The sequence below is a fragment of the Lycium barbarum genome, chromosome 2 (genome assembly GCF_019175385.1).
Source record: "Lycium barbarum isolate Lr01 chromosome 2, ASM1917538v2, whole genome shotgun sequence".
In the NCBI taxonomy this organism is placed as follows: domain Eukaryota; kingdom Viridiplantae; phylum Streptophyta; class Magnoliopsida; order Solanales; family Solanaceae; genus Lycium; species Lycium barbarum.
The window spans coordinates 131,841,722-131,864,361 of record NC_083338.1 but is presented as its reverse complement, the minus strand read 5'-3'; the positions used below and the strand labels follow the sequence as shown (position 1 = coordinate 131,864,361).

The 22,640-nt window shown below is 34.5% G+C and overlaps 3 protein-coding genes across 4 annotated transcripts; 2 read left to right on the top strand and 1 right to left on the bottom strand.

Moving 5' to 3' along the window:
* Nucleotides 1-3,183: 3,183 nt before the first annotated feature.
* On the top strand, nt 3,184-7,061 carry LOC132627299 (transcription factor VIP1-like). The gene is made up of 4 exons (XM_060342569.1): nt 3,184-3,911; nt 4,533-4,665; nt 6,524-6,608; nt 6,683-7,061. The coding sequence occupies exons 1-4, from the start codon at nt 3,358-3,360 to the stop codon at nt 6,865-6,867; spliced, it is 957 nt and encodes a 318-aa protein (XP_060198552.1). The 5' UTR covers nt 3,184-3,357; the 3' UTR covers nt 6,868-7,061.
* Nucleotides 7,062-12,478: 5,417 nt separating this feature from the next.
* LOC132627298 (abscisic acid 8'-hydroxylase 3-like) lies at nt 12,479-15,928 on the top strand. The gene is made up of 9 exons (XM_060342568.1): nt 12,479-12,684; nt 13,262-13,580; nt 13,832-13,984; nt 14,061-14,312; nt 14,399-14,485; nt 14,793-14,871; nt 14,963-15,069; nt 15,153-15,271; nt 15,357-15,928. Exons 1-9 carry the CDS (start codon nt 12,479-12,481, stop codon nt 15,445-15,447), a joined length of 1,413 nt encoding a protein of 470 aa, XP_060198551.1. The 3' UTR covers nt 15,448-15,928.
* A 175-nt stretch (nt 15,929-16,103) lies between these two features.
* LOC132627296 (serine decarboxylase) lies at nt 16,104-22,254 on the bottom strand. 2 transcript variants are annotated; one of them, XM_060342566.1, is made up of 6 exons: nt 22,096-22,254; nt 21,339-21,643; nt 18,171-18,402; nt 17,858-18,051; nt 17,634-17,770; nt 16,104-16,925 (listed from the first exon to the last, which is right to left on the bottom strand). In XM_060342566.1, the coding sequence occupies exons 2-6, from the start codon at nt 21,637-21,639 to the stop codon at nt 16,350-16,352; spliced, it is 1,440 nt and encodes a 479-aa protein (XP_060198549.1). In that variant the 5' UTR covers nt 21,640-21,643; nt 22,096-22,254; the 3' UTR covers nt 16,104-16,349. The 2 variants fall into 2 exon arrangements, with proteins under 2 accessions (XP_060198549.1, XP_060198550.1); XM_060342567.1 differs by having other exon boundaries at nt 21,339-21,662; nt 22,096-22,247.
* Between the last annotated feature and the right edge of the window lie 386 nt (nt 22,255-22,640).

Sequence of the window (22,640 nt, the reverse complement as noted above, 5' to 3'; positions counted from 1 at the left end):
TTTGTTTTTTTGGTAAAAATATCCTCCGAACTAATTTTGGGTCATTTAAGCCCCTGCCGTTATGAAAGTTAACAAATATACCCTTCATTTGATGGAAATCCCCAAATTGATTCAAATAACCCCATTTCATAAAAAATAACCCATTCTCCTATTTTACCCGCTCCGACCCACCTCTTAAAATAAACCATTCTTCCTTTTCTCTCATATTTTCTACTCCAGCTTTCAAGCCCGTCGATAGAGACTTACTTTCTCTTTAGCTGTTGACTGATTCAAAAGTTAGTGTCATATTTTAGGAGCTACAATTTTTATATTTCAGTTAAGTCATCTTAGGAGTCCTAATTATATTGAAATTAATTAGGTAATGGGGTCAACTTTTTTAGCTATTACTTCAGGTCATAGGTTAGTGATAAGTTAGTACTCTATTTATCTGCATTGTTGGTTGGTTTCTTTTTGCAGTACTAACTATTTAAAAGTATGTACTGGTTGTTTCCAAAATGACTGTCAATTGTTTCCGTCTTTCTTTGCTTTCCTTTGTAAAGGAAGAGCTTGAACAGAATTTCTATTCAAATAATGAATAACAGGTTTATAAATTATATATGTTAGACAAAGATAAAATTTAAAATGTTTTCTAGTTTCAAAAAACTACTTCTTAATCTTCCTTCTGGTTATAATTGATGGAATCGACGGCCTTTGAAGGGCAATCGTGCAAATGTGTTTTGTTCTTTCATGGTAAGCAGGATTGGCTACAATCTGCATATCAGCTTTACTGTCACTATGAACATCAATAGGCAAGGAAATCTCTAATCGTACTTCTTTGAGTAAACCATGAAGCCAAATCAATTCAGCAACAGTAGTTGCTAGACTTCTATATTCTGCTTCTGCAAAACTCCTTGAAACAATAGACTGTTTCTTTGATTTCCAAGAAACTAAAGTATCACCAAAATTGACTAGGAATCCAGTTACAGATTTTCTTGTTAGAGGGCATGCAGCCCAATCAAAGTCACACCATGTAGTAATAGTATTCTTCTGGTTGCTTGAGAGTAAAATACCTTGTCCAGGCTGCTGTTTGATATACCTTACTATTCTGATAGCAGCATTTTTGGGATTTTGGTGAAACTGACTTAGAATTTGAACTCCAAATGAGATAGCAGGTCTAGTCATTGTTAGATAAAGAAGTTTACATATTAGGCTCTAGTAAGAAGTCTGATCTGCAGGTTGATCTGTATTATTCTTAACATCCTTGACATGGTCATCATATTGTATTGACGTTAATTTGATGGTTGGATCATAGAAGTAAAAGCAGGCTTAGCAGCAGACACACCAGTTTCATAAATCAGTTCTAAAGTGTACTTTCTTTAGTGCATTACCATTCCTCTGTCAGATCTTGCAAACTTTATACTAAGGAAGTATTTGATATCCCCTAGATCTTTCATCTTGAAAGCCTATTGAAGTGAATCCTTGACTTCATTAATAAGCTCTAAACTGTCACCAGTGATTAGCATATCATTAACATACACAAGCACTAGAACTAGACCTCTGGTTGTTTTTCTTGTAAATAATGAATGATCAAACCGACTCTGGTTGAAATTGAATTGAATAAGTGCTTCTGTAAGTTTGTGATTCCACTCCCTATGAGCTTGTTTTAATCCATATAAGGATTTAACAAGTTTACATACTGATGAGTCCTCCCGACTTTTAAATCCTTGAGGAAGTTTCATGCAAATCTCATCATGAAGATCACCTTGTAAGAAAGCATTATACACATCCATTTGGTGTAAATGCCATTTTTTAGATACAGCTAAGTTAGAATGGTTCTAACAGTAACAATTTTTACCACTGGAGAAAAGGTTTCTTGATAGTCTATTCGCTCTTTTGACTATATCCCTTAGCAACTAATCTTGCTTTAAATCTTTCCACTTCACCTGAGGCCTTATACATGATCTTATAAACCCACTTACAACCTACAAAATTCTTTCCTTTTGGTAGGCTCGGAGTGTTGGCCAGTCAAGAATTCTCATGTTCAGAAGATGAAGGTTGTGGAGAGTACGATGGATGTGCGGGCATACTAGGAGAGGTAGGATTAGAAATGAGAATATCTCGGACAAGTTGGGAGTGGCCTCGGTGGAGGATAAGATGCGGGAATCGAGTATGAGATGGTTAGTTCGCTGCTTTCAGTTCTAGTTTAACTATTTGACAATAAGCTAATAAATTGACTTGTTAAGAGTTGTTATCATGTCTATATACAGTCAGACCTCTCTAAAACAACACCCGCATATAACAGCACCTCTCGATAACAGTCAAATTTTTTCGGAGCCGATTTTTTATGTTATATTTTACTTCTCTATAACAACATTTCACCTATAACAGCAACAACTAGCTTTATAACAATACGCTCTTTGTAAATTACCCCTGATATAACAACCATCTTCTTTTTTTAGTAATATAATAATTAACCATCTTTATAAAAATAGAATATCTATGATTACCAGTAATAAGTGTAGAGATTTTGATCAAATATTTGATCATTTAATACACTATTTATGAAAAACAAATGTCATAATATATATATATTCATCATTAAAAAAATTCCGTCGTTATACAAAGTGTGATTAACCTTAGAAGTTGACAACTAAAAATGAAAATTAGATTTTATGCATCTTTTTTGCCTATAACAGTGAAGTATTATTTAAATGTCAATGCTGTTATAGGTGTATAACAGTCATTTTCTATAACAGCTGAAAAATTTCGGACCCAACGATGTTGTTATAGAGAAATTTGACGGTAGTTGAATTAGTTCTTGTATGTATGTGTTTTACTTTTGAATTTTAAATAGAGTTACTATGCATTATTAAGAAAAATAGAGTTTACACTATACTTTAAAAAAAAATTAACACGACGTGGCAGACATTTAAATTATATTTACGAAATGTAGCTAGAATTTCAAAAAATTACGAAAGATAGCTATATTTTAGGTTTTGTAGCAAATACACAATACGCATGTGTATGCGCTGATACGCGCGATCTCAGCTAAGCTCAGCGGCCAGTGCAACTGTATGCACTGATACAACTTTAAACTATAGCTACGTTTCGTAAATACACAAACTGTAGGTGTGCTTCATCATTACCCTCTAAACTTTAAGAAATGTTTCTTCTATAAAAGTCGTAAAACCCTTGCTATTGTATTATTTAAATGTTGGGGGGTTTGAAGTTAACCGTTCTAAACAAGTCCAATAAAATCCCCCGCATGTGAGTTTGCTCTTTTAGCCAACTGCACTCTCTTTCCTCCTTCTTTTCCATTTCTATTCTACTCAAATAGGGTCCCAAAATCAAACCTCAAGAACTGATTTGAAGTTTCCAATGGACCCAAAGTTCAGCGGAAAGCCGATACCCGTTAAATTTGTAGCGGGTAGAACCGAGTTAGAGCAGATGCCGGATACTCCGACCCGAATAGCACGTCACCGTCGAGCCCAATCAGAAACGTTCTTCCGTTTCCCAGACTTCACTGAAGATGATGATATCCTCTTAGACGACGTCGTTGCTGACTTCAACTTAGATATCTCATCCGATACCCACATGCACCAACAACAACCACAACCGGCTAATTCAGCTGACACGTCATCAACTGGACCGGGTTTAGTTAACCCTAGACCGGGTCTGAATCATTTCAGGAGTCTTTCTGTTGACGCTGACTTTTTTGATGGGTTGGAGTTTGGTGGTGGTGACGTGGCGGCGGTTGAGGAGAAGAAGGCGATTGGTTCGGGTCGGAGGCATAGGCATAGTAATTCGATGGATGGGTCGTTTAGTACGGCGTCGTTTGAAGGGGGTGAGTGTAGTAGTTCGGTTGTTAAGAAAGCTATGGCGCCTGATAGACTTGCTGAGCTGGCTTTGATGGATCCCAAGAGAGCCAAAAGGTGAAAACTTTTACTAAAAGAAAAATTCTTTTTTTTACTTTTGTGTGCAGTTGTCTCAATTTTACTGTGAAGATTTTTGGGGTTGAGCTTCTTTTTGTTTGGTTAAGATTTTTTTACTTTGGATGGAAGAGAAGGAAAGGATATGATTTGAGAAAGAAGTATGTTGGTGATCATTTTACAACAGTTCTCTCTTATGCAGAATGAAATAAGTGTCCGCTAAATTATATGTGAATGGTCAGGATATTTAACACCGGCGAATTGGTCTTTAACTGAAACAAGTGAACTTTTTATTTTGGGAAAAAAGAAGTTTGTACCTTGTATGCTGGTTTAGGATGAAAGAGTAGGAGGAAGTTCGGTAACTATAGGTTACTGATGGTCTCTCATTGATAACATAGTAATCTGAAATTCTTCATCAAAAAACATAGTAATCTGAAATTTTTAGCACAAATGGTTATCATGTGTCACTGTTACATAGCATGGCTTCCCAGAATTATTATCTTGTCATTTGTGTGTTTTCAGTTTTGCTTAAAATGCCAAGTCCCTTTTGTAGATCAGAGTTCTAGCATTAAACTTAGGTTTAAGCTTTTGTAGAAACTCATCTTTGTTTCTGCATTATTGCAGGATTCTTGCAAACAGACAATCTGCTGCACGTTCGAAGGAGCGCAAAATACGTTATACTAGCGAACTGGAGAGAAAGGTGCAGACTCTGCAGACTGAAGCTACTACTCTATCTGCACAAATCACGGTTCTGCAGGTACAAATTAGAGAGACTTTATACAGTACTCTTCTTTATTGTTATTATTTTTTTGATACCCAAAATGACTATATGCAATACTCTTCATGGTTATCAAATTTTGTTATATAAAGTAACCTTAAAGATTCAATAGCTTCTCATGTTTACATACAATAAACAAAGGGTATATGCAATACTTATCATGGTTATGGGATTCTGTTGTCTGAAGTAACCTTAGAAGTTCAACAGCTTCCAACAGCTTCTTGTGTTCAGATATGTGATTGCATGTATGTGGGTCAGAGTTGCAACATCTTCAATTCAAAATGGCTCTCCGCTTTGTATGATTTTTTTGACTTGAATTAAATTTCTCAATTCATTCATTGCCTTGATATCGAATGAAGATGTTGCGGTTTTAATTTCTTATAGGATTTTATTTGGGTTCAAAGAATGAGTTACATGGGTGTCTTACTCTGGTCAATGTGTGCAATAAAAATTTGGTAGAACGATTTTCTAATAGATGTCATTATAAAGAATTCGTCTGTTTTTTTGGTACCTTTTACCTATTTGTGAGGATTGAGGGAGAGAAACAAGCTCTCGTCCATCTTGTTATTAAAGATCCAGAGGTTATTGATTGCCAAAATTGATGACTGAAAGTAAGAAGCTCTATATGCTAGTTTCAGTAGGGTCTGTGGATTAGGATCATTTCTCCAGTTGAGCAGAAGTAACAGAGGGATAGAAAATATTTGTGCGATCAATAACAAAGTAACTCTGAAAGAAATGTTGGCGGATAATCAAAATATTCAGTGCAGCCTGGATGGTTATTACCAAATCAGTGAAGCGACCTTTGGCTTTCAATAGCTGGGTAGGTTATTTCCTGCTTGCAGTAAAATAATCTTTTTGTCATCAAAGAAGCTTGGGTTTAGGGCTGTTATTGGGGTAACTATATACCCCATCTACCACTAAACTATTATCACTACGCTGAACTTCCCATTATTTATTTCTTTTGGATTCTTTTGACTGAAAGGGTATTATGTTCATATTCCTGTCCGTCCTCTTTTACTAGTGATGTGGAAAGCTTAGCAAGATGGAGGGGGGGAGGAAAATACATGAAATTAGGCTTTTCTATTCAGTTACACTTCTTTGGTGCTAATCATGGAAACCATAATTTTTCTTAGGATACAGGAAAATTTTCAGTCAAACCTTTTCTTTTTCACCCACTAGCTAGTCAGGTCATTAGACTTTTTCTAAGCTGTTGCACTTCTCTATGGTGCTAAATAATGAACTATATTAATGGAGGAATAGTCATCATCAATTAAGAGGTTCTTATTGTTATCTTGTTTTTTCTAGCATCATTGGAAATATCCGTGTATGGTACCCTGCTAGCTGTTAGCAATAAATTGTTTGTGGAATCTACGTTAATTCCATTTCTCTGGTTGGAAATTCATCTTTATGCTACTCCGTCACTCTTTTTTTGTTTGAGTATGGATCTGGCTGCCACGACATAATGCGTATGTAGTTGTGTGGCACAGTCTGCAGTTTGTTATACTGAAGGTTTACTGTTCTAGTTTTTCCATGATTGCTCCCTGCTGTTTTGATTTTCCTTTTTTAAAATTACTTTGGCTGACGGTTGAACTTTTTGCCCTTATTTTCTCATTTTGATGGTAACATACATTAGGATGATCCAGTTATCCATGAGTTGTATATGCTGTGTGCGCAAAATTGCAGTTTCTAGTTATCTATAGACATGTATCGACTGTATTTATGTGTTGCTGAATGGAATATTACCATTGCAAATTATGCTATTGCTAACACACTATTGTCAAAAAGCATAATAACTTATCCTTACTCATTTTCATGCCATTTGTGTATGATGCTGCAGAGAGACAATAGTGGATTGACTACTGAGAACAAAGAACTCAAACTACGGTTGCAAGCTTTGGAACAAGAAGCCCATCTTAGAGACGGTATGCCTGTATAATAACTTGATAAGTATAATTTTCACTGCTATTAATTGTATTAACATGTGAATAATTTCCAGCTCTGAATGAAGCTCTGAGAGAAGAACTGCAGCGGCTAAAGATAGCAGCTGCAAATGGAAGCAGGGGCACACATCCACATTTCCCTCCCCAGCCGCAGTCATTTGTCCAATGTGCTACCACAAGTAGCCAAAATATTGGTGGGCAGACCCAACCTAGCTTCATGAACTTCAATAACAGGGGTTGAAAATGTCAAAAAGGCAACACATCACTAATGAGTAATTACCATAGAGCCTTGTTGTATATATTGATATGTAATGAATAGTGTTACAGACCGAGTGCATTCTGATCATATCACTTTGTACCATTATCAATACTAGTTACATGAATGCTATGGCATATATACTAGTTTTATAAACAGCAGTTAGATATCGTTCAGCATCTTTTACGCGTTGAGTATAATTATGTAATTATATTTGTGAGTCCTCCGGTTGTGGGAATTAGAGAGTTTGAAATAATACCTTGCTGGTGATAAGATTCTTCTTATAGGAAATTGCTCTTGAAGGAAATAAATTTGCACTTTTTTCTCACAACTTATTTCCACAATTGGAACTATTTGTGTGGATCCATAACCTTATAGCCTCATACTAGTTGAGAGATTGGATTCTTAATGATTTCTATTGAGTATGATCAGAAATTAGAGTGGACTTCAGATTTGGAAAGCAATAATCCAAACCCAAAGTTTGGATGGCTTACTAGTAAATAAGATGAGCTATAGACTTTAGGTTTATTTATCATGGTTTATTTTGTTAATGGGATCCTACTAAGGGAAACCTCTTCTTATTTTCCTTCCTGTAAAGTCCTGTTTGTGTGATAAGAATATGTCAATAAACAATGATCCAAAAGGAAGCACTGCTGGGGATTCTGATCATGCTCAATAGAAGAACAATCACGCCAAATTAAGCTTAACAAAGTAAAATAAGTGGGGCTACTATCTTTTGCTTCATTAAATATCACCATCTAATTCAGTGAATCTAGTTTAGGGATATGAAGCTCCACTTATTTAATACAACCTGCAAAACTCAACTCCACTTCTCAAATAGTTCCTAGTATCGTTTGCTATTTTTCATTTTGGAAGGATGTCAATTTTATAGGATATCTACATTACAGAGTCATACACTAACATCTAAAACCAGCTGTCCGAAACTCTTCCTAAACCCTTTAATTTGATGCAAAACGACCGCCTAACAAGAAGCAAGAAGAAAACTTGTGTATGAAACAAGAAGTTAAATTAAATCAACTAATCAAGAGACCGGAATTTCTAGTAATTTAAAAGTTGAATCTAACCACCACGGATTGTGGTGGAATGAATAGGACCCTCTACTCTTAATTAGAGGTATCGTGTTCAAGTATAGGGAATACAAAAAATTCTGGTAGGGAGCGCTTCACCTTTAATGGACCTTAGCAACATGAACTCAGATTAGTCAAGACCGAAAATAGTTATCGAACACCGAGTGAAAAACAAACAAAGAGTTGAATGTACAATGTAACGCTGACATGGATTTCAACGCCAAAATCCATCGTTGCGTTGCTTCAAAGATTAATTAATCACTTCCACATGTGAAGTAGCTTAATTGGACAAGAATGTTGACGCCAACTAAGTTAAACTTGGCATAATTCCAACACAAAACAACAAGTGGCCTTCCTTGGATATTAGTCTAACAGAAAATTGTAAAATCTACGTATCAGCCAAGTTAAGAATTGGAGTAATTAATAACTCCAAACATCCATATGTCACGCAGCTGTGATTAGACAAGAATGTTGAGTTTTTTTTTTTTTTTTTTTTTTTTTTTTTTTAATTTAAGCCAGATTCATCTCAGGTTAGTACACCTGATGATGCTGGGGGGTTTGCATAGACCCCTACCATGTAGATTAGAATCCAATATGTAAATACATGAAGGAGGGGACATGACACCTTACCTCCTCAGGACCTATGTTAGGATTTGGTTGCTGTACAAAAGTTAAGCTTGCAAAAGACATCTTGTATCAGACTTACAGTTATGTTGGTTAGGTCCTATGATTATACAAGAGACTAAAATTATTTTATATACCAATAGACACTGGGAGTTTTAATCCCTTATCAGAAGGTTATGGTTCTGCATCATGTTAAACTTGGCTTAATTCCAATAGGAAAGTGAAATTGTTTTCTTCAGATGTAGAATTGCAGAATATGTTTAAAATCTAAGGGTGTTTTTGGTATGGTGAAAAATATTTTCCAGGAAATGTTTTCCTATTTTCTCATATTTGGTGGGTCAATACTTTCTGAAAATATTCTTTCTAGCAAAATAGGTTCCTCAAAAATGAGGAAAATGACTTCCCCAATAAAAGTTGGGAAAACACGGAGTCCAGAGCCAAAATAGCTTATTTTTACAGCCATTAGACAAAAATAGTATGCTTTTTTTTTGTAGACCAAAATAGGTATTTCGTTGGATAACCAACGAAATACCCACACAACGTACTGTTCCGTGCCGATGAATTTCTTGCATTTCGCTACAAGTGTAGCGAAATGCAAGTTTTTTTTTTTTTTTTTACTTTGCATTTCGTGAATCAATTCACGAAATAGGCATTTTTAATTTTTTTTTTTTTGCAATTTGTGTAATTAAAACTGTTTTTTTTAGCATTTCGTGATGCAATTCACGAAATGGATTTTTCCTTTGCATTTTGTGAATCAATTCACGAAATAGGCATTTTTTTTTTTTTTTGCAATTCGTGAAATTAAAACTGTTTTTTTTTTTTGAAATTAAAATTAAAACTTTATTTTGAATATAAATCTAATTCAATTAGATAAAAATATAGGAGAAAGAGTAGTTGTAAATTAGTGAAAGAGTAGTTGTAAATTGGTGAAACTTTAAACAGTCATAACTTTGCGCTCGGATATCCGATTTATGCAAAAAAAAAAAAATTGATTTTGCATATTTTTTCGAGATCTAGCAGCGCAAACTGCCATAGCCGGGCCGATTTTCTAGAAAACCTCTTTTTTCCCTTCCAATTTTAATTTTCCCCCAAATTGGCGGGAAATTTTAGTTTTCTTTACTTATATTATGATGATGCGCAATAGACTTCAACATAAAAATTTCGGAGTAATGTAGCTGTGAATGTCAATTTCACTTATGTGGTTTCAATTTTTGAAAATAAAGATGCCTAATTTTCTCAACATATAGGATAAAACTAATTTTTTTTATCCTATTTCATTTTTTAATACACGAAATGCAAAAAAATAATAATTATAATTTCCTATTTCGTTGGTATATCAACGAAATACAAAAAAAAAATTAAAAAAATAATATATATATATATATATAGGATAATAGGATAATATATATATTTCAATTTCGTTTTTAGATGAACGAAATAAAATTAAAAAAACTATTTCGTTCATTGATTCACGAAATGCAAAAAAAAAAAAAAAAAAAAAACCTGTTTCTTTCATTAATTTCACGAAATGCAAAAAAAAAAAAAAAAAACAGTTTCTTTCATTAATTTTTTTTTTTGTATTTCGTTGATATACCAACGAAATAGGAAATTATAATTATTATTTTTTTGCATTTCGTGTATTAAAAAACGAAATAGGATTAAAAAAATTTAGTTTTATCCTATATGTTGAGAAAATTAGTCAGCTTTATTTTCAAAAATTGAAACCACATAAGTGAAATTAACATTCACAGCTACATTACTCCGAAATTTTTATGTTGAAGTCTATTGGGCATCATCATATTATAAGTAAAGAAAACTAAAAATTTCCCGCCAATTTAGGGGAAAATTAAAATTGGAAGGGAAAAAAGAGGTTTTCTAGAAAATCGGCCCTGCGCTGCTAGATCTCGGAAAAATATGCAAAATCAAAAAAAAAAATTGCATAAATCGGATATCTGAGCGCAAAGTTATGACTATTTAAAGTTTCACCAATTTACAACTACTCTTTCACCAATTTACAACTACTCTTTCTCCTATATTTTTATCTAATTGAATTAGATTTATATTCAAAATAAAGTTTTAATTTTAATTTAAAAAAAAAAAACAGCTTTAATTTCACGAATTGCAAAAAAAAAAAATGTCTATTTCGTGAATTGATTCACGAAATGCAAAGGAAAAAAAAATTCTTGCATTTTGTGAATCAAATCACGAAATAGGCTTTTTTTTTTTTTTTTTTTGCAATTTTTTGCATTTCGTATCAACTTCGTTCATTTAATTGACGAAATAAAAAAAAATCCATTTCGTGAATTGCATCACGAAATGCTAAAAAAAAACAGTTTTAATTACACGAATTGCAAAAAAAAAAATATATATTAAAAATGCCTATTTCGTGAATTGATTCACGAAATGCAAAGGAAAATTAAAAAAAAAAAAAACTTGCATTTCGCTACATGTCGCTACACATGTAGCGAAATGCAGAAATTCATCTGCACCGGAACAGTACATTGTGTGGGTATTTCGTTGGTTATCCAACGAAATATCCATTTTGGTCTAAAAAAAAAAAGTATACTATTTTTATCTAATGGCTGTAAAAATAAGTCATTTTGGCTCCGGACTCGGAAAACACGTTCCATAAATAACATTTCACACTTATTGTCTCCTACCCACCCTTCACCACACCCCAGCTGCATCGCCCAGTATTTGCCTACATTATATATAAATGTTTTTGGGACAATATTTTCTGCTTACTTACCAAACACAAGAAATAAGAAAGAAAACCACTTCGTTTCCAAGAAAACATTTTCCTTATACCAAACATGTACACCCCAAGAATCAACTAGTTATTATGCCTTAAATCTTCTTCATTTATCACTTTCGGATAAAATCCGAATCAAAATCAAGTTGGTATTATATAATCCTAGAGCGTGAGAAATGTTTTGTGTTAGCTAGTTTGAGCAGCCGGTCCAAATTAATGGATTATAAGTAATGAGTTTAAGTTATATGCAGTAATAGTGTAAATTACATTTACACGATTAGGTTACTTATTAGACCATTGTAAGTAAGTTTTTATGATAAACATTAATTGGTAACTTGATAAACTGGTAAATAATCTGTAATTATATAAAACACGTTCACACTATCAATGTATATAACTTAAATATAGAATAAAATGGTTTTGATTTATTGTTAAGCATCTTATCTGTCATAATTAAGTCATTGCAGGATCCCTACTTTCTTCAAATTGCAAATGAAGATGAAGACAACTTATTGTTTTCTCCTTCGCCTTACCGTTTTCTATTAGTAGGATAATTTGACTATGTCATTTTCTTGGCATTAAAAGAAGTCTACGAGAAATGGTTACTTTCACAAACTTTATTTTGCAGTAGTGATAAAGTTCACTGTAAATCCATTTGGACCCTTGTCTTAAAAACCATCTTATACCAATAGAAACTTACTCCTTCCGTCCCAATTTAAGTAGGAGTTTGACTGAATACAAAATTTAAGAATGAAAGGAAGATTTTTGAAATTTGTGATTTAAAATACGCCATAGATATTTTTCTGGTTAAAACTGATTTCAGTAAGAGTAAAAAAAGGTGTTTAAAGCTGCTATTGTTATGGAATATTAAATGTGAAAATAAGTTATTCTTTTTGGAATTGACCAAAGGAAAGAGTATCACGTAAATTGAGACGGAGGAAGTAATATATTCAATGGGGTCAATTTGCCCCATCCCACTCATCTTGTACAAATTAATCAACAAAGAACATAAAAATCGACAAGGAATTATTTTTAATACTAAAGTTGTTCACAGAACATTCTTGAGATCATCAATACAATACGCATATAAATGTTTTCAAATTTTGCATATTCAACATAGTTAAAAAAAAAAATGGAGCTAATCATTTTTATGGTGATGGTAGTAGTGTTGGTTTTAGTAGTTTTAGCAGTCTTAATAAGAACACGGACTTCTCCAAAAGAAATGGAAGCAATTCCAGGTACCTTGGGATGGCCTATGATTGGAGAGAGTCTCTCTTTCATATCCGAATTCTCGAGCCCTGCTGGTATATACAGCTTCATCAACAAGAGACAGAAAATGTAAGTAACAATGCAACAAGTATTGATTTAATATCTCAGCAATTTCATCATATTTGGCATCATGTAAGAATATATGATTATTTTCGTGTTATCTTCCTATAGCACGTCGAAAATTGCTTGAGCATTGCCATTGTTCCCAGGGGATCCTAAATATGTGCTATGTTTCAGAAACAAATCAATCACTTGCATTGTGGAAACTATGCATATATCAGTTTAATAATCTTGCTTATAAAGGTTAAAAGTTGTTCAGGAAGATAATTCTTGTTGTACAGTCAAACCTCTCTATAACAGCATCGTTTGTTCCGATATTTTTTCAACTGCTATAGTGAAGTGCAACTATAGAGAAACATATAATATAACATAACATGAAAGATCGGTTCCACAGAAAACATGGTTGTTATGGAGGATGACTGTTATGGAGAGGTCTGACAGTATATGCTTTAGAGATTTATCTAGTATTGTCAATCCCTTCAGAAAACTCTTCACACCCCATCTTACCATAACTCCGCAAAGAATTTTTTTTAAAACAATCGATGCTATTTAAACATTCACCTCAATTTTATGATTGTGTTATTAGGTATGGGAAGGTGTTTAAGAGTTATGTATTAGGAAGGTATACGGTATTCATGACCGGAAGAGAAGCAAGCAAAATCTTGTTGACAGGAAAAGATGGGATAGTAAGCTTAAACCTGTTCTACACAGGACAGCAAGTGCTTGGACCTACTAGCTTGCTCCAACAGACAGGAGAGGCGCACAAACGACTCCGAAGACTAATTGCTGAACCACTTTCACTTGATGGACTAAAGAAGTATTTTCAGTTTATCAATAGCTTAGCTATTGAAACATTGGATCAATGGTCTGGAAGAAAAGTCTTGGTCCTTGAAGAAGCTTCCACAGTTGAGTCTTTTGATAAACTTCTATTATAGAGTTTGGTTTTGATTTAGAGCCATTCTTGAACCTGTTAACAGAAAAGCACCCTTTTTACCATACACGTTAATGGTTTATTTTCAGCTACAACACTTCTATCCAAACACGAAACTGCTTATTTATAAATTCAGCTCCAGCACTAAAAAGATGTTTTTCAACATTTGATGCTTAAAAGCCACTTAAATTCAGTTAATCCAAATGGGTTCTATGTTTTTTGCAGTTCACACTCAAGGTGATAGGCAACATGATAATGAGCTTAGAGCCAACTGGTGAGGAACAAGAGAAATTTCGTACCAATTTCAAGATTATTTCTGGCTCTTTTGCTTCTTTACCCTTTAAGGTCCCGGGAACTGCCTTTTATCGTGGCATTCAGGTAACAAATCTTCATAAGTCTATGCAAAATCGGATCAATGGGAAGCCTAAAAGAGATGAATATTTGTAAACTACAGGCTCGTGATCGAATGTATGCTATGTTAGACTCGATAATTGACCAACGGAGGAGTGGGAAAAGCTTAAAACAAGATTTCTTGCAATCCCTGGTGAAGAAGCATGGCAAAAATGACGATGACAAACTCACTGATAAACAACTGAAGGATAACATATTGACACTGCTAGTTGCAGGCCACGATACTACAACTGCTGCTTTGACATGGCTCCTCAAATTTCTTCAAGAAAATCCTGCTGTATTGGAAAGACTAAGGGTAATTCGAATTGAACCTAACGGGAAAAAGGAGCAACCTTTAACTGCTTCCATTAGATTATAACTTTGGGATCTTTTATTTTGCAGGAGGAACATAGAGAAATCCGAGCTAGACAACAAAGCACATTAGATCTCACCTGGTCCGACGTCAACAATATGCCTTACACCGCCAAAGTGAGCATCATACTAGTCATAATAGTCTGTTTGCCCAAGTTGTTTTCCAGAAGCTAAAAAAAGTAGTTTTCCTCAGAAGCACTTTTGGAACATTGGCCAAGCATAAAGTACTGCTCTAATATTTGGCAAAAAGTGTTTTTCCAATTAGTTCACCTAACACAAACTGTTACTCTCTAAAAGTACTTTGATGAAAATCACCTATGATAAAAAACACTTTTAAAAGTAAGCAGGACCCAAATCCAGCTTCTATTCATCCTTGAAATTCAAATATCAACTTTTTTTTTGTTGTTGATATTTCAATGTTCAGGTAATTAGTGAAACACTTCGAATGGCCACAATCCTGCCGTGGTTTTCAAGAAAAGCAGCACAAGATTTTGAGATTGAGGGTAAATGTCAGATTTCTCGGTATTTGGACTTTGTTACATTTCTTCTGTAACAAGATAATGATCTAAAATGATTCTTTAAAACCATGTTCAGGGTGCAAAATCAAGAAGGGATGGTCTCTTAACTTGGATGTAGTGTCTATCCATCGCGACCCCAAGATTTTTCCTAATCCTGAGAAGTTTGACCCCTCTAGATTTGATGTAAGTTTTCCAACATAAAAAGTCGACTCCTTTTAGTTAACCCCTGAGATTTATAGGAAAGAAACTTGTTGAATTCTCTACAGGAACCTCTAAAACCTTTCAGCTTCCTTGGATTTGGAAGCGGACCACGCATGTGTCCTGGAATCAACCTGGCCAAACTGGAAATTTCTGTTTTTCTTCACCATCTTGTCTGCAGATACAAGTAAGGAAAATAAACAAAAAACAGTCCCTTTGAAATTTTCTGTAAGGAACTGCTTACTAATTTGAAAATTTTGTCTCCTTTGCAGATGGACACCATTAGACACAGATGATTCTGTCCAGCCAACACTTGTCAGGATGTTGAAGAACAAGTATCCAGTCATGGTTGAGACACTTTAGATAATGTCGTTTACATTGTATTAGAAGAAGAAGAAACACAATAGCATTTTCAGATTTGTAGGAGAATGTAATAGCACAAATAAGGAAAAGGTGCTAACTCCTGGTTCCAGTTGACTCACTAAGTAACCAAGGAGTTGGAATTGTTCCTAAATATCCATTGTTAAACTGAAATATAAAGTATGGAATTAAATATTGGCGGTCTAACAAAGTGAGATATTTTAAAGTTCATAGCAAGTACTTGCTGAAACGTATATTTTCATCTAGCCCCAAAAAAGGGAAGAGGAAGCACATACCAAAAAAAAAAAAAAAAAATCCATCAGCCCCTCTTGGCTCCACCAAAGAAGGTAAGGAAACGTATATTTTCTCAGCATGGTTAAAAACTTTTAAATCCAATACTGTAATTTCTTGGTAGGACTTGACTGACCCAAAATATTGCAGTCATAACCCGAACAAGTTTCTGGAAAACTTGTCGACATCGAAATGCTCCTTATCTTTCTTCTATGTTTCAAAATTACCTTTTCAAAAGAAAAAAACCTCATTATTTTCCATGGCTGAGAAAGTAACTTGTGGCAAGAAACCAAGTAGATGTCAGTAATGTTTGTCCCCTTGTCATATCCAAGACAGCATACAGAGAAAGTGGAGTGGAACACAAAAAATTCACAAAGCTGCCACGTAATTTTGGCAATTCTTCCTTATGGTAACACATTTATGCAAAAGCAAAAGGGCCACAATCATATGCTTCTACGAGATTCCAAGTCACAATTCAAACATCACTTCTACAATGAATCTAATGTTTCATACAGAAACAATGAGAAACTAATAGCTTCTCTAATACAAACATCACTTCTATGATGCCTCTAATGTTTCCTACAGAAACAGTGGGAAACCCATAGCTTCTCTATCTAAGAAATAGCTCTGTGCTGAGGGCAGCAACAGTTTTGACTCCCAATATCCGAAGCGAGACAAGGAGGCTTGACATTGTCTTCCTTGTACCAGATTGATCGTGCTTTAACTAATTCGTCCAAGAAGTGATCCAGCTTATCAACTGTCACACTAGGCATCACGACAACATGTGCCATATTTCTTTCACAAGCAAGTTGCCACTTGCGGACAAACTCCTCATCTTTAGGTCGCTCAAAAACAACTGTGCTGCTCAGCTCATTGAGCATAGCACTGATTCCAGCTCCTATAAGGCGGTCTTTCAAATAATGAGCATTCCTTAGGCACTTCTGGACTTCTTTCTGGAATCCCTTGTACCCTTTTCTGTTCAGGGTGTACCAAAGGAAAAGTGGAGCATGCCCATTCCGACTCCCCATGATAGTGGCATCCCTTGATGCAAGGTACTCCACATTCCTAGAAAGGGCATTAATGTGTTCTAGCCTTGTTAGTTGAACACCGCATGGCATTGGACATCCCACAAACTTGTGACCGGAGACGCTCACACTACCGATTGGCTTTTTGAAAGTAACCTTTGGTGCCTGTACAAATTTGAAATATTACTTAAGAGGAAAACCTTGAAACAATTAACAACATCTTCAACAATCTTTTTGTAGTTGTTTCTTTTTTTTTTGAAAAGCTAATATCTAAATTCATTGCTCCATGAATAGTAGTAATAGTAGGAGCAACGAAAGATAATAGATAAATTTATGTTTCATAAAAGCTGTGGCAGTGGATGGTCTCTGCTTACAGAATGTCTTTTTTTTTTTTTTTTTACCATGAAGAAGTACACACATGATGACATTCATTTACTTATCAAAAAGAATAAGGAATACTGTAGATCTGCATAAAGAATCTCTTTTCTTCCTTTGAATCTCTAATTTGCTTTTTGCTGTGAAGAAGTATCTACATAAGGAACACATGGAAAAAAAGATAGTTCATCTTTTAAGTCCTTCTAATCAACCAAAACAAATGGATTCGGCTTTTTTCTTCATCTTTTCTCCCTTTAATTCCAAAAGCAATGGTTACAGAGAACAGAAAACAACTTTACATTATAACCTTCTGCAACATTGGTAGTGGCATCAAATACTTGACAAGGCTGCAAACTATTTTCAGATTTCAATTTCATATGAACTCCTGCTTCACTAACACTAGCCAAGTATTTTTACATGCGCTTCAGATTGGCTAGTTTAAGAAATGCAAGGAGCAGTTTAACAATAAAAACAGTTTGGAGAAAGAAATCAACTTACGCGCTTAACAAATGGCATCATAAGCCCAAAGAGGGCCCCATCACAGTGGATATAAAACCGATCATGTGAAAACCCGCAGTCTTCCAGGGTTTTTATAACAAGATCAAGATCATCAACAGCTCCTTTCACAGTAGTTCCTGTCAACCAAAAAAGATGGCAGCTTAGTCAGCTAAGAGATTGTTGCATTTTGGAATATCTCAGACAGTGAAAGGGTCAGACAGTACCAATGTTGACATTCATGATTGCAGGTTTGTCCTTGTTGGCTAGTAGCTTAACTTTGAAGTCTGCACAATCTATTTCACCAGTTAGTAGAGTGCCAACCTTTTCACATTCCATTCTATACATTCGTGCTGCTTTAAAAACAGAATAATGAGACTCCCTCGAAGCATACAAAATTCCTTCAGGAAATACTTCTCTCCTGCATTATTAAGATCGTGTTTCCCATAGGATTAGGAAAATAGAGGAAAAAGGAGGGTAACCATTTCTTCATCAGCAAACCTAAAGATTCCGAAGGGAAAAAGTTAAAATTATACTAACCCAACAAGGATTCCATGAAGATTTCCCTCGGTTCCACAGTTTGTGATGTATCCCCAATATTGATCCTTCTCAATATCCCATAGGCGCGCAAACCAGTCCAAAACACCAACTTCAAACTGCCTTGAGTGCACACCGTAGTTACTCTCAATGAATGGATCCCCCAAGTTATTGATGGAGAAATGTTGCAATTGTGTGAGTGCACCATAATCGAAGTCCAAATTATATGGATATCCTGTGACAATCAGCAATCAGAAATAATAAGGCAGATATCTCTTTATACTTGGAATGCAACGAAAGAAGTAAAGGATATTGTAAACTACACTTGTCCATCCATGATCCACCCACTGGAACATACTATTGGCTAATTTCAACGATACATCTATATTCATTGCACAAAACATTTGTATTAACATCACTAAGATAGCTCAAAGGCACTCAATACCTAAGGTTCTAATAGAGACGAGGATTTTATAACGCTAGTCAACACAAAAATCAAACTTTAATCATCAGCAAATAAGACGACGCGTATAGCTGTCTAAAAGAAAGACAAAAGTCATAACAAATTATGTTGCCCCACCAAAAGGAGCAGGGAAAACTATATCAAACTTAGGTGAAGATAATGAGAAACAATTCATAGTATTAAATAACCACCCAATGATTTCATCCTCTCAGGTTACATCAATAACCTCAGATCTGACACCAACTCCCCCACCACCACCACAAAACACACACACACTTTTTGGTAGAAATAACAAGATTACCAATTTCAAAGGAAAAACTCAATATTTTATACAACTGTTACTTTTAAGCCTGAAGAGTAATTAAGTTATCAAAATCTGAAACCAACAAAAAGCCCCAAAAAGGAAAAATAGTAGTAAAATCTAAGCCTAATACATAAGCTGCCCCCTAACTTGCCCGATTATTTCATTTAGACACCTAAACTACGGCAGGTACCTAATGAAAAACTAGACTACTCAAGAAATATACCCATCAGACAAGAGGCATTGAGACAGTCAAAAAATGAGATATGTGTAGTTCGAGCATACTTGGGAATAAAACAATACAATAAAGACAGATGGATTTAGTAGATTCCAAAAAAATAAAAGAAAACAATTTGAGCAAACCAAAATAAAAAAAGAAAATTGTCTTCTTCTTCTCTTCCCAAAAGCCAACAACAAGACCAGACCCACAAACATATCTACACTCAAAGGTAAAACACTCATCCTTCTTCTTCCTCCCCTCTTCTTTTTGATTTTTTACTCCACTTCTACTTGGAGAAGGATCGGCAACGAGTTAAAGATGCCTCGACCATACGAAATCAGTAACTTCTAGATTAACATTAGCTTAACTTTTTAGGGCAACTTTTTATATTTCTAGAGATAGCAAGATGAGTTGGTGGGCAATTCTAGTTCCTTCCATCACATAGAGACATTTTATGTCCAAATCTCACCCGTGTTATAAAGTAAGAGAGATTGCTTTCCTATGTTCTAGTTCACTTTCAACAGTTTCTCTAACCCTGTGCCACCAGCAGAAAATGGCAGAACCTATTCTTTTCTACATTTTGGGTTGCACCATTATAGCTCGCAAAGTGTCAAGAGCCATCGCACTTTGCCATGCCGTTTGGTACTGGTCATTTTTAGCTTATGGATATTCTTGAACCAAATATGATCACTAATTTTTTTGCTGTTCTTGAATTTAGTTTCTGAATGTTCTTGGAGCTTTGTGTCAGAGTGTTTTAAAAATGGCGACTTTGAGGAGAAAAATGAATTGGGAGAACTAGATACAGAAGTGGGGTGGATTTTATTAATTCTAAAATCAATGTTTGCTCAATTTGACATGTAGACGAGCTCAAGATAGGTGAAACTCAACCATTGTGCCATGTCAACGCTGTGTATAATTGACACAGTTTGAACTAAGGTCATGCATGGGCTGAGTTTAGGCATCCAAATGAAAATTTCAGTAGCAACTTTTGTCAAACAATGAATCTGAGCCAACCTAAGAGAATACTTCCTCCGTCCATCTTTACTTGTCCATGTTTGACTTGGCACACCCTTTAAGAAGCAACAAATAAAAATGATAGTTTTACTATATCACCTCTAATTGTTACAAGTCATTTAATTAATGTTGGGAAATAAATAGTACTTATTAATAATAAGGTTAAAATAGGTATAAGATGGTAAATTATCTCTTAATTTTCCAAACTGAACAAGTAAAAGTGGATACCTATTTTTAATATGTGGACAAGTAAAAGTGGACGGAGGGAGTATACAACAATAACAACAACATACCCAATGCAATCTCACAAGTGGGGTCTGAAAAATGTACACGGACCTTACCCCTAACTTTGTGGGGGTAGAGAGATTGTTTCCGTTAAGCAGGATTTAAAAGAAAATAATTAGATCAAAATAACAAGAGGTGACGGAGGGAGTATATGATTCTATTTATAGAGCAACCAAAGACAAACAGAATCAAGTGTCACAAATCTAAAAAGTATTTTTTGGGGGGAAAAACAGCTTCTACTACTCCCCAAAAGCACTTTTGTCTCCCAAAAGCTTGGCTAAAAACCCAACTTTTTAAAAATAAGCATTTTTGACCTCCCAAAAGCTTGGTCAAACACCTCACTTTTTAAAATTAAAAAAGCATTTTTTTTACCTCCAAAAAGCTTGGCCAAACAGGGCTATAAGAGAAAACCCGTGAAGATTTTATGTTCTTCAAATCGCTTCACTGTTATGAACTTTAATAATCCAAGGAAGTTTTTATGTTCTTCAAGTTGGACTACAAAAATTCCAACGGAGTAGAAAACCAGAAGGTTTTAGTCTCCAAAACAGAATACAGATTAATATAAATATATAAACAAAAATTTCCTTAAGATTGTTATTAATTATGTATTGCAAAAAAATACTTTGAACCAGTAACTTATAAGGGTAGTATTTTGACTATTTTACCCTCTTAACATATTTCATCATGTTCTCTCTCCTCAATAAATATTTACTCCATTAATGATGAAACTGTATGTGAACTCAGATGTAATTAATACAGGGGTAAAATGGAAAAAAAAAATTACTTAATGTTATCTTGGGTAAATAAAACGACAAATAATTTGAAATAGCGAGAGTAGTATATGATTCCATTTATAGAGCAAGCAAAGATAAAAAAAGAAGAGAATACCTAAATGATACTTAGTTCGATCAGTGAGAGTCTTCCTGTAGCGAGCAAGAACACTAGCCATATAAGCTTCCTTATCACCAGTAGAATCATCATCAGCATCTGGTTCCGTTACTGAATACGACGACGTACGTATATTCCTCCCTAAAACAATCTCCCTCTTCTTCTCATCTCCACCGTCCAGTTTCACCACTGCCGGCACAGGCTCTCCCACCACAGCCGTCGGATCAAATCTAACCTCTGCTACATCTTTTCCGTTAACGGCAGAGCTGATCGATTCGATTACCGCGCTTGTTCCAACCATAACTCTGTTCGAATCAACAATCACTGCTTCCATTTTAGTTACAATTTAATTTATTCCTAGTCACCGATACAACTTTTAATAAACAATTATGTGGATTTCAAATCTCTAACTGATTATTATTCATATAAATATACCAACTTTTACACGATTATCAAGGATAACAATTAGCAACTTCTAAAGTGTGTGGATTTCAATTCTATAACAGATTATTATTTATGCTAAATGCAACAAAAAGAGCAATTTTTTACACAATAATCAAGGGAAAAAGTGCAAGGATTAAAAATAAGCAAATTTGCGAGATTTTTAACCAAAAAAATTATATAGATTCAAGTTCAGTAACTGATTATAGGAAATATAAAAAGATTAGCAACTTTTACATAATAAACGAGGGGAAAATGGCATGGTTAATGAATGTATTCGAAAAAATAGGAAATAGTGGATAAATGAATGGTTCACCTGAATTAGAAGGGATTTCTATATATGGAAAAGCGGCAGTGTAGGTTGAGCAATGATCGGAAGAGTAGTTGATGATTTTGTGTTGCGCAAAGAGGAATATTTATCAAGAATATGGTTTCTATATATAGGCGTAATAACTGGTTTGTTCTTTCTTTTCTTTTTCGTTATAGTTTTTTTTTTTTTTTTTTTTTTGTGCTAATCACTCCCTTGTAGGATTTCTTTTATCAAATGTCTTTTTTGTTTTTTTGTTTTTTTTACATATTTGCTAATCACTCCCTTGTAGGATTTCTTTTATCAGATGTCCCCGAAAGGAAGTCCCTCATGGAATCATTAATCTTTATGACTTTATTTGTTCGCTCCTCCAATTCTCTAGAAATTGTATTTATTTCCCCCTGAAATAATGTCATCTGTCCCATTTATGACTTTTTAACTTTTTTCGAGTTCAAGAGAAAACGATTTGAATTAAGTCTAGTACTAGTACTCCCTCCGTCAATTTTTACTTGCCCTTATTAAAAATAGATATCAACTTTTACTTATTCGTACTG

Excerpts from the sequence above, each read along its gene's own strand:
- LOC132627296 (XM_060342566.1), bottom strand. The coding sequence starts at position 21,639 with ATGGTTGGAACAAGCGCGGTAATCGAATCGATCAGCTCTGCCGTTAAC. Across the intron at positions 18,403-21,338 it reads TCGAACTAAGTATCATTTAG|GATATCCATATAATTTGGAC; the intron begins GTATTCTCTTCT and ends TGATTGTCACAG. Across the intron at positions 17,771-17,857 it reads AATCATGAATGTCAACATTG|GAACTACTGTGAAAGGAGCT; the intron begins GTACTGTCTGAC and ends TTTGGTTGACAG.
- LOC132627299 (XM_060342569.1), top strand. The coding sequence starts at position 3,358 with ATGGACCCAAAGTTCAGCGGAAAGCCGATACCCGTTAAATTTGTAGCG. Across the intron at positions 4,666-6,523 it reads CACAAATCACGGTTCTGCAG|AGAGACAATAGTGGATTGAC; the intron begins GTACAAATTAGA and ends ATGATGCTGCAG. Across the intron at positions 6,609-6,682 it reads AGAAGCCCATCTTAGAGACG|CTCTGAATGAAGCTCTGAGA; the intron begins GTATGCCTGTAT and ends AATAATTTCCAG.
- LOC132627298 (XM_060342568.1), top strand. The coding sequence starts at position 12,479 with ATGGAGCTAATCATTTTTATGGTGATGGTAGTAGTGTTGGTTTTAGTA. Across the intron at positions 13,581-13,831 it reads TCCTTGAAGAAGCTTCCACA|TTCACACTCAAGGTGATAGG; the intron begins GTTGAGTCTTTT and ends TGTTTTTTGCAG. Across the intron at positions 15,272-15,356 it reads CATCTTGTCTGCAGATACAA|ATGGACACCATTAGACACAG; the intron begins GTAAGGAAAATA and ends TCTCCTTTGCAG.